Source organism: Schistocerca nitens, chromosome 2 (genome assembly GCF_023898315.1).
Source record: "Schistocerca nitens isolate TAMUIC-IGC-003100 chromosome 2, iqSchNite1.1, whole genome shotgun sequence".
NCBI classification, from domain to species: Eukaryota; Metazoa; Arthropoda; class Insecta; order Orthoptera; family Acrididae; genus Schistocerca; species Schistocerca nitens.
The window spans coordinates 450926965-450939636 of record NC_064615.1 but is presented as its reverse complement, the minus strand read 5'-3'; the positions used below and the strand labels follow the sequence as shown (position 1 = coordinate 450939636).

Sequence of the window (12672 nt, the reverse complement as noted above, 5' to 3'; positions counted from 1 at the left end):
CCCGTTGAGGCTGTTGCCCTTTCTGTACTTGTCCAAGGCCATCTAACCTAAAAAACCGCCCAGCCCACGCCACACAACCCCTGCTACCCGTGTAGCCGCTTGTTGCGTGTAGTGGACTCCTGACCTATCCAGCGGAACCCGAAATCCCACCACCCTATGGCGCAAGTCGAGGAATCTGCAGCCACACGGTCGCAGAACCGTCTCAGCCTCTGATTCAGACCCTCCACTCGGCTCTGTACCAAAGGTCCGCAGTCAGTCCTGTCGACGATGCTGCAGATGGTGAGCTCTGCTTTCATCCCGCTAGTGAGACTTGCAGTCTTCACCAAATCAGATAGCCGCTGGAAGCCAGAGAGGATTTCCTCCGATCCATAGCGACACACATCATTGGTGCCGACATGAGCGACCACCTGCAGATGGGTGCACCCTGTACCCTTCATGGCATCCGGAAGGACCCTTTCCACATCTGGAATGACTCCCCCCGGTATGCACACGGAGTGCACATTGGTTTTCTTCCCCTCTCTTGCTGCCATTTCCCTAAGGGGCCCCATTACGCGCCTGACGTTGGAGCTCCCAACTACCAGTAAGCCCACCCTCTGCGACCGCCCGGATCTTGCAGACTGAGGGGCAACCTCTGGAACAGGACAAGCAGCCATGTCAGGCCGAAGATCAGTATCAGCCTGAGACAGAGCCTGAAACCGGTTCGTCAGACAAACGGGAGAGGCCTTCCGTTCAGCCCTCCGGAATGTCTTTCGCCCCCTGCCACACCTTGAGACGACCTCCCACTCTACCACAGGTGAGGGATCAGCCTCAATGCGGGCAGTATCCCGGGCAACCACAGTCGTAGTCCGATCGGGGGATGCGTGGGACGAGCTGGCCGTCCCCGACAAACCCCCATCCGGACCCCCACAGTGATGCCCATTGGCAACAGCCTCAAGCTGTGTGACCGAAGCCAACACTGCCTGAAGCTGGGAGCGAAGGGATGCCAACTCAGCCTGCATCCGAACACAGCAGTTGCAGTCCCTATCCATGCTAAAAACTGTTGTGCAAAGAACTTCTGAACTAATCTACAGAGAGCGCAAACAAATCTACAAAATTTAAACGGTTATTAAAATACAAGATTGCCTAGTAAATGCACTAATGCTGCTACTTGCGCACTGCTGACACACTGCTCGGCGGCGGAAGGAGACTACGCGATTTTACACTATTCAGGTACTAAAACGCGATGCTACAACTCTCAAATACTATAATACGCCAGAAATTTATGAATTAAACAATGCAAGTACCAAAAACACGCAAAGAAATTAAGAATTAAACTATGTAACAAATGAGTGAGCTAGGAGTATACGACTTGCTGCTGCAGCTGCTGATCCAACGGCGGCAGGGAGCACACTGACTGTGACCAACCGACACTGGCCGTTCAAAACAAAAACAGAAGGCAAACGACTACGCGAATTTACACTATTCAGGTACTAAAACGCGATGCTACAACTCTCAACTACTATAATACGCCCGACATTTATGAATTAAACAATGCAAGTACCAAAAACACGCAAAGAAATTAAGAATTAAACTATGTAACAATTGAGTGAGCTAGGAGTATACGACTTGCTGCTGCAGCTGCTTATCCAACGGCGGCAGGGAGCGGAATCACCCTGCGCATAAATACATTTACAGGCGCCGGCGCCTACAACTTTCAAAAAATGGCTCTGAGCACTATGGGACTTAATATCTGTGGTCATCAGTCCCCTAGAACTTAGAACTACTTAAACCTAACTGACCTAAGGACATCACACATATCCATGCCCGAGGCAGGATTCGAACCTGCGACCGTAGCGGTCGCGCGGTTCCAGACTGTAGCGCCTTTAACCGCTTGGCCACCCCGGCCGGCTACAACTTTCAAGCTATGTGGTGTCATTGGATGACGTTTCCAGACATGGGTTCCTATTCAAAAATGTTATGTAATCACTCTCCTCTGCACTTCCTAGAAGTTTGTAACGGTAATTTCCGAACACCTTGTGTAGGTTGGGAGCATCTGACGTCCCTCTGAGTTTGGCCCTGGGCCTTAAACGGGCCCTGTCTCCATGTCGACCTATGACTCCATATAAACAAACGCACACGCATACGCACAAACATAGGAGCGCGCGTGCTCGCTCGTATCCACTGCCATGACTTCGCCAGCGATGGAGGGTCATGTGTCTGCAGTATAGAGGTACAGAAGTGCTGCATCGCTCCACAGTGACCGGAGTGCTCTCATAGGAGGTGACTATTGGTTTGTCTGGTGAGCTTGTAAGTCTAAGAGCTTCTGGCGACGGACTTACCACGTCCAGAGTGGATGCGTTGCTTCTGTAGATAATTATTTGCCCATTATAATTATCCGGGCTGTTATGCCGTAGTCGGTTGATGAATTCTGTGTCAATTCCCAACGTTTCGTCTCCGTCTGCGGAGGACAACTTCAAGGGGGTCTGTAGCTCGATGGAAGGTCCAACACACCCACTGGCTCGCTACCGACTGCCGCTAAATTCCGTGTCCGCGCTCTCCCGCGCCGAGGCGTGACGTCACGTGTTTTGAAAACGTCAGTTCAATTGGCCGCTGTCCGCTGCCGTCGATCGCCGTTGCCATCACCGAGTAGTGGACGGGTGGTACACACCTTCTTCAACACCGGCATCCATGCACCGTTTAATTTCACGCCCTCCTCCTTTCGATTGAAATTATTAGGGTGTTTGACGATTTTGATTGCCTCCCTGTAGAGCCTTTCGTAATATCCGCTTGTGGCCGCTAGTACTTGCGTCTCCTCGAAACGAATATTGTGGTTCCCTGGCTGGAAAGCATGCTCCGCAACAGCTGATCGTTCCGTTTCTCCTCTTCTACAATTGCCCTTGTGCTCTTCCAAACGTTTTGAAACAGTTCTTTTAGTGGTACCCACATAAACATCTCCACAGCTGCATGGGATCCTATACACTCCAGCTTTTTCCAATGGTTTGCGAGCATCCTTATCCCAGACCTTCCTGGTGGGCTTGTAAATTACGGTAATATTCCGCTTCGTCAAGATCCTCCCTATTCTTTCCGTTACATTTTTAACACACCGCAGGAAAACCTTAGTTTTTGCAGTAGCCTGTACGTCACTATGATTTCTGCGTGGCTGTCTCAACAGCCCGGATAATTATAATGGACATGACATTTCCGGCCGTGAAAGTCTACATTTTAGTATTAGATAAATATTTACAAGAAATTCGAAGCTGGTTACTGCTTGTTAGGTTAAATTTCGTAAATTAGTTGCTGGCTTGGGTACGCACCGGCCGCAGTGGCACCGACGACGTCCTGGTGGACGTGGCTCTCGGCTGTGGCGCTGGCGGCAGCGTAGCAGGCGCGCTGGTCGATCTCGTAGACGATGGCGGGGCAGAGGTGCAGGAAGACGGGCTGCGAGATGAGCACGTCGTGGTGCGTGGGCAGCCCGTGCGAGCGCAGCAGCTCCTGCGCCGACAGGCAGGGGCCCGGCAGTGCCGCCGGCGGCGTCTCTGCGGGCAGCCGACACCACGCAACTCAGGCCGGGCCACTCCCTGCTCTAGCCTCACTGCTGGCACCTCATCTGCACGGGCCACGCGACGGCGAAAGAAGCGCACCGAGTCTTACAGGAGTATTTAACCTACACTCTGTGATAGGCGAAGACCTCGAGCTGGTTCGTTTTTGGAGCAGCTACCAACGCCGGCCATCCTAAAAATCGAGCTGTTATTGGATGCATCAAAGTCAGGAAGAAGATGCTGTGATATGCAAATGATTAGCTTTTCAGAGTATTCACACAAGGTTGGCGCCGGTGGCGTCACCTACAACGTGCTGACATGAGGAAAGTTTCCAACCGATTTCTCATATACAAACGTTGTTGTGATGCCTCGTCTAAGGAGAAGAAATGCGTACCATCACCTTTCCGACTTTGATAAAGGTCGGACTGTAGCCTATCGCGATTGCGGTTTACCATATCGCGACATTGCTGCTCACGTTGGTCGAGATCCAATGAGTGTTAGCAGAATATGGATTCGGTGGGTTCAAGAGGGTAATACGGAACGCCGTGCTGGATCCCAACGGCCTCGTATCACTAGCAGTCGAGATGACAGGCATCTTATTCGCATGGCTCTAACGGATCGTGCAGCCACGTCTCGATCCCTGAATCAACAGATGGGGACGTTTGCAAAACGACAACCATCTGCACGAACAGTTCGACGACGTTTGCAGCAGCATGGACTATCAGCTCGGAGACCATGGCTGCGGTTACACTTGACGCTGTATCACAGACAGGAGCGCCTGCGATAGTGTACTCAACGACGAACGTGGGTACACGAATGGCAAAACGTCATTTTTTCGGATGAATCCAGGTTCTGTTTACAGCATCACGATAGTCGCATCCGTGTTTGGCGACATCGCGATGAACGCACATTGGAAGCGTGTATTCGTCATCGCCATACTGGCGTATCACCCGGTGTGACGGTACGGGGTGCCATTGGTTACATGTCTCGGTCACCTCTTGTTCGCATTGACGGCACTTTGAACAGTGGACGTTACATTTCAGTTGTGTTACGACCCGTGTCTCTACCCCTCATTCGATCCCTGCGAAACCCTACATTTCAGCAAGATAATGCACGACCGCATGTTGTAGGTTCTGTACGGGCCTTTCTGGATACAGAAAATTTCGACTGCTGCCCTGGCCAGCACATCCTCCAGATCTCTCACCAATTGAAAACGTCTGCTCAATGGTGCCCGAGCAACTGGCTCGTCACAATAGGCCAGTCACTACTCTTGATGAACTGTGGTATCGTGTTGAAGCATAGGCAACTGTACCTGTACACGCCATCCAAGCTCTGTTTGACTCAATCCCAAGGAGTATCAAGGCCATTATTACGGCCAGACGTGGTTGTTCTGGGTACTGATTTCTCAGGATCTATGCATCCAAATTGCGTGAAATGTAATCACATGTCAGTTCTATTATAATATATTTGTCCAATTCTTCTTGGTGTAGCAATTTTAATGGCCAGTAATGCATTTTTCGAGCACCTTATGCAGAAGGCACCGGTTGTTGTGAGCTTCGGTAGTAATTTCAAGAGAGTGTACTCTTAATAACGATTGTAAAGAGAAGGCTATATTTAACCAGAAAGCTATGTGGATCAGCGGCTTACAGGTCACTATAAGTGCGTCGTATAGGATAATACAGGGTGGAGCACGAAAAACCGGCCCCGAGTACAGTCGCTCGCCAATTACGCACGAATTGTTGCCCTCCACGAGCAGTTACAGCAACAAAAAGATAAACATGTAATAATTAGATAATAAAGAAATAACAAATTAGCTAACTGAATTGATCTTGTCTTTTGCATTACATTATATTAGGTGCTGAAAATGACCTTGTGCTTTAATGCACTTTTACGCGCGCCCGAAACATTAATGTACACTTTGCGCAACTCCGCGGCATCAATTCTCACAATTTTATTAAGAATATTGTCCTTCAAGTCTTGTAACGTTATTAGGTTTCTTGCACACACTTTTCCCTGTAGACTGCCCCACAGATAAAAGTCACAAGTAGAATACGTGCGTCCAGCGATCGCGGCGACCGCAATCCTTTGCTGCAGTTTTTTCTTCTGTCAGTCATTCATGATATCATGGGATTGACTCAAGTGAAGTATGATAGGTGGCCCCAGTCTGTTAAAAGACAGCGTACGTACGTCATGGGTAAGGGGGTGCGGGGTAAACTGTGCGTAAAATTTGTAAAAGATTCGCATATATACAGCAGCGTCTACTGTAGTTTCAATCCCGCAATCCGACTTTCTGACACGACACACAACACTCCGATGTTTTGCTCGTGAAGAGGTTCCTCATTAATCGTATAGAGATTTTTTGTTGAGTAGTAACTGGTGTTCTGGGAGTTCACATGTCCTGTCAGATGGAACCATGCTTCTCCACTCATGAAATACAGCAGCAATCCAACATTCCGCTCTCAACTGTTTGACATAGCCATATACACTGATGCACACGTTTTGCCTTATCTTCCTCCTTCAGTTCTTGGACGCATGTCACTTTGTAGGGCTGATACCCTAATACGTGTAAATCACGTTGTCAAGCCCTACACGAAACACCCACTTGTTGCGAAAATTTATGTGTCGACTTCTTTGGACTCTATCATCACAGCAGGTGTACGAACGGACGGAGCTCTATTCTTTTATGCATTTGCATCTGACGCAGTAGTACGCCACTTTGTCACCAAATCATGTGTGCTGCTTTTTACTGGTGTGGAAACGCCAGGAAATTTCTTTGCAGAAATGTCCCGCGTGCCCTTAAATTAGCCAGTAGACGCGTACGCCTCCACTGTTGCGATTCTTTCTTGAAGAGGATACATATCGCTGAGATACCTTCTTCACACTAACTAAGTTACAAGGGCTTACGTACTGACAATACAAAACGTAGTCGCAACAGTTTCGAAATAACAGAAGACAACTGGCGAGCGACAATGACCAGTCTAGTGCTCGAGGGCGGTTTATCGTCCGCCATCCTGTATTAGCTAGTTTTATCTACTATACTTTTATTCGGTAAAATATCAGGACTGTAATCTACATGTTGATGAAATACGCGAAATAGATGTAGACAAAACTGACGGAACATTTTCCCAGAGTGAGTACCAATCGCTTTCGCGAGAATACCAATGACAATATTTGGCCGACTTTTACAGCTACCTGGGTGCAATAGATTGTAGAGCTACGGAATGGAGTGACAACATATGCCCAATAGTAGGTAACGCAGGTGGCAGGCTTCAGTTCATTGCAATCAGAGTACGAAGAAGACTGCTTACAGAACACTCATGGCACCCATCTTATAATATTATTGAAGTGTGTGGGGCCCATACAAAATAAGACTTAGCGTGTACAAAGAAGAACCGCATGAATGGGTACAGGTCTACTTGGTCCATTGAAGAGCGTCAAGGAGATGCTGGAAGGTAGAAGCAAATTACATCGCGAGAGCCTATTTATAAAATTTCAAGGCCAAGTGTTTAGGAGGAAACTAGAAATATACTCCAATCTTCTAGGTATCGCTACCGTAGGGCCCGTTAGGCCAAGATTAGACTCACTGTAACACGCACAGAAGCATTTCAACCGTCTCTGTCCTCGCGTTTCATGGTTCATGCGCCATTGGAACGTATGGTACCATGCTAAGTACTCTTCGTCCCATACTTCACAGGGGTTTGCAGAGTATACATACAGGATGCACAAGGAAAACACCGACGAGTTTTAGGGACAGGTTCCTTAAACCAAAACGAGACAAAAATGCCTAGAAAACATGGACTCCAAAATGCGTATATTAATTGTGAAACATCTCTTCTGCTAAACAAGTGCTCATATTTCTTAAGATGTGTAATTTAAAGCTCATGATTACTAAACTGTTTTCTTTTTTTGGTCCACATTATTTCCTCCCAAAATATGGAAATCAGCAAACTTCAAGTAGAAGAGATGTATTTCATAGTATTTAAGGTGAACAAGTGGTCATAACTCTTAAAGTACGCACTTTAGACCTCGTGTTTACAGGACTTTTTTCTTGTTTTCGTGCGAGGAACCTGTTCCTACAGCTTGTGAGTGTCTCTGGGATACCCTGTATAGCTGTAGATGGTAGATTCTTTGCGTGTAACTACTTCTGTTCAATATTATTTAAAAGATAGCTACTTGAACTGTAACCGTGTGAAAAAGTGCTCTGGGTAATCTGTGAACTTTTGACAGACTACGTGACAGTGTACGTACTGTAGACGCTCTACAATAAAAGGAGGCACACCATACCTCGTTTCTTTCTTCTTGCCAATAACAAAATTTTTGTTGTGAACGATTAGCTCCCACCTTCGTCATACGATCCATACAACATCGCTTTCGACTCATACTGTCACAAATAATCGACTGAACGAGCGATGTGAGTAGCTCCAGCGTAACCACTGCCGGCGGGTAGTTCCTGCGAGGCTGCAGTGCAGTGTCCTGTCGCAGTGCCGACTGGTTGCCGCCGAGCAAAAGTAGGAGACCACGGAACAACTTCAGTGTACAGTGAGGCAGCCTCTTCATCTTGCATGGATATCCATCGACAGATGTAGTAGTAACTTCAGCTGTGCCCCGCGATTGTGTGTTGGGGACCGTTCTGTTCATGCCGCACATTAATTACCTCCCAGACGGCATTAATACTAGCCTGAAATCATCTATAATTTTATAAAGAAGTACTGTCTGATAAAAGCTGCTGAAATATTCAGTCAGATGCTGATGAGATATGGAAGCGGCGCAAAGATGAGCAACTCTCTTTAAATGCTCAGAAATGTAAAACTGTGCACTTCAAAAAATGAAAAAAAGTGTAGTATTTTGTTGCTGTTTTTGTTATCTTCAGTCCAGGGCCTGGTTTGATGCAGCTCTCCATGCTTCTCTATCTTGTGCAAGCCTCTGCATCTCCAAGTACCTACTACAACCCACATCCTTCTGAATTCGCCTAGTGTATTCATCTCTTGGTCTCCCTCTACGATTTTTACCCTCAAAGCTGTCCTCCAATACTATATTGGTGATCCCTTGATGCCTCAGAACATGTCCTACCAACCGATCCCTTCTTCTAGTCAAGTTTTGCCACAAAATTCTCTTTTCCCCAACACTATTCAGCATTCTTCTTTAGTACCACATTTCGAAAGCGTCTATACTCTTCTTGTCTAAACCATTTGTCGTCCATGTTTCACTTCCATGCATGGCTAAACTCCATCCAAATACTTTCAGAAAAGACTTCCCGATACTTAAATCTATACTCGATGTTAGCTTCTCCGACTGCCCAGGCTAAGAAAGCGAAAAAAAAAAAAAATAAATTTAGTGCACTATCTGCTGTAAGAATGAAATACTAACAAGGGAACCTCCCCATCGCACCCCCCTCAGATTTAGTTATAAATTGACACAGTGGATAGGCCTTGAAAAATTGAACACAGATCAATCGAGAAAACAGGAAGAAGTTGTGGGGAACCATGAAAAAATAAGCAAAATATACAAACTGAGTAGTCCATGGACAAGATAGGCAACATTATGGACAATCTGAGCTCATGAGCGCCGTGGTCCCGTGGTTAGAGTGAGCAGCTGCGGAAAGAGAGGTCCTTGGTTCGAGTCCTCCCTTGAGTGAAAATTTTACTTTCTTTATTTTTGCAAAGTTACGATCTGTCCGTTCATTCATAGACGTCTCTGCTCACTGTAATAAGTCTACTGGCTGTGTTTTGCGACCGCAGTGATGTGATAATCACTCCCAAAAAAAGTGATGAAAACATAAGAGTTTGTCACATAAACTGCAACAAATAAATGCAACAGTTTCACAGTCGCACAGTTTTCCCTGTGCTCTGTCAAAACATACGTTTTTCCGTTTTCAAATGTTTCCGTGTGTAGACCGTCAAATCCTGCATATGTCCAAGCAAATCTGAACATGTCCTGGAATTTTGGAGAGCGAAGTTGATTATGTGTGAGTGCCTGAACTTTGATAATTGTCTGAAAATAAAAAATTAAACTTTTCACTCGAGAGAAGGCTTGAACCAAGGACCGCTCGTCCCGCAGCTGCTCACGCTAACCACGGGACCACGGCGCTCGTAAGCTCCCATTCTCCTTGATGCTGCCTATCTTGCGCATAGACTACTCAGTTTGTATATTTTGCTTATTTTTTTCATAGTTCCACACAACTTCTTCCTGTTTCCTCGATTGATCTGTGTTCAGTTTTTCAAGGCCTATCCCTGTGCCAACTTATAACTAAATCTGAGGGGGGGTGCGATGGGGAGGTTCCCTTGTAAGGCTATGACAGAACCTTTTTTTTAATTTAAATTTTCGAATTACTTGAGATGTCAATGAGGTTATTTGGTGAGACTATCCATTGATTCAGCGAAGGGTCACCCATTTCAGACATGGCATTTTACCAAAGGAAAACTGTTGATAACATTGAGGCTGAACATTTATGTTTCGTTCTGTGAAATATGTTTCGTTGTATATTGAGAAAAAATTGCTTGTGCATTTAAATATTTGATTATCTAGTTCGATTATTTTTTTGTCACGCATTCCTTCGTCCGTAACGATATCACTTATTCACTCCCACTGACACTTATTTTCAATCCTCGATTTGAATATTCAGTGAAAAAGAAGTTCCTTATCGCTCTACGACGTTCAGTTGGGCAATACAGCGCTATGTATGTTCCGAAAAACAACTCACTAACACTATGGTTGCTAAAGTAAGTGCGCACACGTGGCTTGCTTCCAGCCATTAGATTGGTTGCCGGGTCCTTGGTCTCCGCGGCTGCTCGCTCAGGCAAATGTCTTCCTGGTTGCCAACAACTACGTTGACACTGCGTTTAAGAGTGCTAACGAGCACATGCAGCGCCGATGTGACGGACTGTCAAAAAGAAGGCAACTCCTGTCAGTGGTCATAACATGAAGGAAGTTGGCAATTTCTCAAGTTTATCGTCGTGCTTTACCGGCAAATACGGATGTTGTGGCCGACAAGGAAATCATTTCACGACTGTAATGGGCGACGACGATACCAATACAAATGTGTTTTCAATGGTCACGTGTTAATGCACTCCTTAACCAGCGTACACTGGAAACGACGACGGAAAAAAGCAGTCCTTAACTGGATTGACAAACGTGATATTATGCAATATTTTTGAAATAACGCTGCCGATGTCTCAAGATTTTGTAGCTTTGAAGTCTTTGTGCATTACGTTTAAAGTGAGGCTCTTTGTTATTAGGTGGTGTGTAAAAGCAGCCAATGGAGCTCCTGGATGCGTGATTGGCTACCTGCAAAAGACAGAAATCTTTATTTGTGATTTTGTTCAGTCGTCGTTAATCAATGCAGAAAACCATGCGCCATCCTCATCCTCAAGATCCACAGGAGAGGACCAAGGACTCTCTGAAGGTTCAATGGCGTCATCTTGCAGCATCTTCTCCACTTCTTCCCGAATAATGCGTTGTTCAGCCGACGAACCCTATAAGGTGCCGGTTAACTGGTGGATGATCCCTAGCGTTGATGCGGTATGTTATCGTTGGCCGCTTGGTCCGCCTTTTCTCCGATCCAGAACTGGAGGCATCCGAGAATTGTCGCAGAATGGTTAACACTCGCCGAAGTTCTTCCGCCCGCATCTCGTGGTCGTGCGGTAGCGTTCTCGCTTCCCACGCCCGGGTTCCCGGGTTCGATTCCCGGCGGGGTCAGGGATTTTCTCTGCCTCGTGATGGCTGGATGTTGTGTGATGTCCTTAGGTTAGTTAGGTTTAAGTAGTTCTCAGTTCTAGGGGACTGATGACCATAGATGTTAAGTCCCATAGTGCTCAGAGCCATTTGAACCATTTGAAGTTCTTCCTGGATCAGGCAAGATCCTATTAGCAGTTCGATAGCAGCTTCCTCCACTGCAGTGTGTGTAGTTGTAGCGATGCATGATTCTTCGTCTCTAGCAATGAGCTGGGCCAGCTGTATACGTTATCTGATCAAAAGTATCCTGACGTACGCCTGTGGACATTAATATGGGACATGGCTACCTTTCGCCTTTGTGACGATTTAATCTCTGCTGGGGACATTTTTAATTAGATGTCTGAATTTCTGTGAGTGAGTGGCAGCACATTCTCCCTTAACAGCAAAAACCAGATAATATCTACGTTCTAACTAAACCCAAAGGTTTTCCATTGGCTTCAGGTCTCGACAAGCCAGACCATTTCAGGAATGTTATTCTCTACAAACCGTTGTCTCGCATACTTCTTTATGACAGCTTGCGTTTCATGCCGATACGAAGTCATCTTCTCCGATGTGTTCCTCTACTATAAGCAGTACACAGAGATATAAAGTGTGTTCATATCCTTCCACATTTAGCGTTTTCTACAGCGCAACCACAGCCTAATCACGATAAAAAGTCCCACACACTAACACCTCCGCCCCTGTAGTTCAGTGTTGGCAGTACACACGATGGCATGTAACGTTCTCTAGGCCACAGATACAGCCGTGATTCATCAATCCAAATCACTTCTTTCCAGTCATCTACTGCCCAGTGCCGTCACATTATACACCACCTCAAGCTTCGCTTAGCATTGACTACAGAAATGTATAGCCTTTGAGAAGCTCCTTAACCATTGTAACCATTCTACATCTACATGGATACTCTGCAGATCACACTTAAGTGCCTTTTTAACTCGCTATGCACAGTCATTGTGCTACCTGGACTGCTGGTAAACGTTTGGAACTCTAGAGTGATTTTTTCCATGCGATTGTTTACTAGTACCCTCCGCAGTGCTCTTCCGTCTCTCTTCTTCAGTACTTGATGTCGGTCTAGTTTAGCTGTGGTTATTCCTTTGCGTTTCCACTACAGTATCACATTACCAATAGTCGACTTGAGTAGCTTTAGAAGGGTTGAAAGGCCCTGTTGGATTTGTTTCTACTCCACTCTAAGACAACGGGCCCTCCTGACCGACCCTTATCTACTGCTACTGTTTCTCTAACGACAGACCAATGCTCCCCAACTGATTTTGTACCGTCGTGTCCGCCTCTCGTGGCATCTAGTGGTCAATTCAGCAGGGATGTCCGGATACTTTTGATCAGATAGCGCATCTTTAGGGATGGGTTGTGGTTGCTCGTATACGTTAGTGATCCAAAGTTCCCCCTGACCACCTTCAAGGCTCCTGAA

The 12672-nt window shown here is 46.4% G+C and overlaps 1 protein-coding gene across 2 annotated transcripts in view; it reads right to left on the bottom strand.

Annotated features, from left to right (window-relative positions):
• The window catches only part of LOC126236320 (zinc transporter foi-like), a 286454-nt gene that overhangs the window by 42448 nt on the left and 231334 nt on the right, over positions 1-12672 (bottom strand). The window contains exon 4 of one of the 2 annotated variants that reach the window (XM_049945534.1): positions 3294-3515. The exons of the other annotated variant lie outside the window; for it this stretch is intronic. Within the exon in view, the coding sequence (XP_049801491.1) occupies positions 3294-3515 (222 nt within the window). The remainder of the gene's footprint in view (positions 1-3293; positions 3516-12672) is intronic. 2 annotated transcript variants of the gene reach the window in all.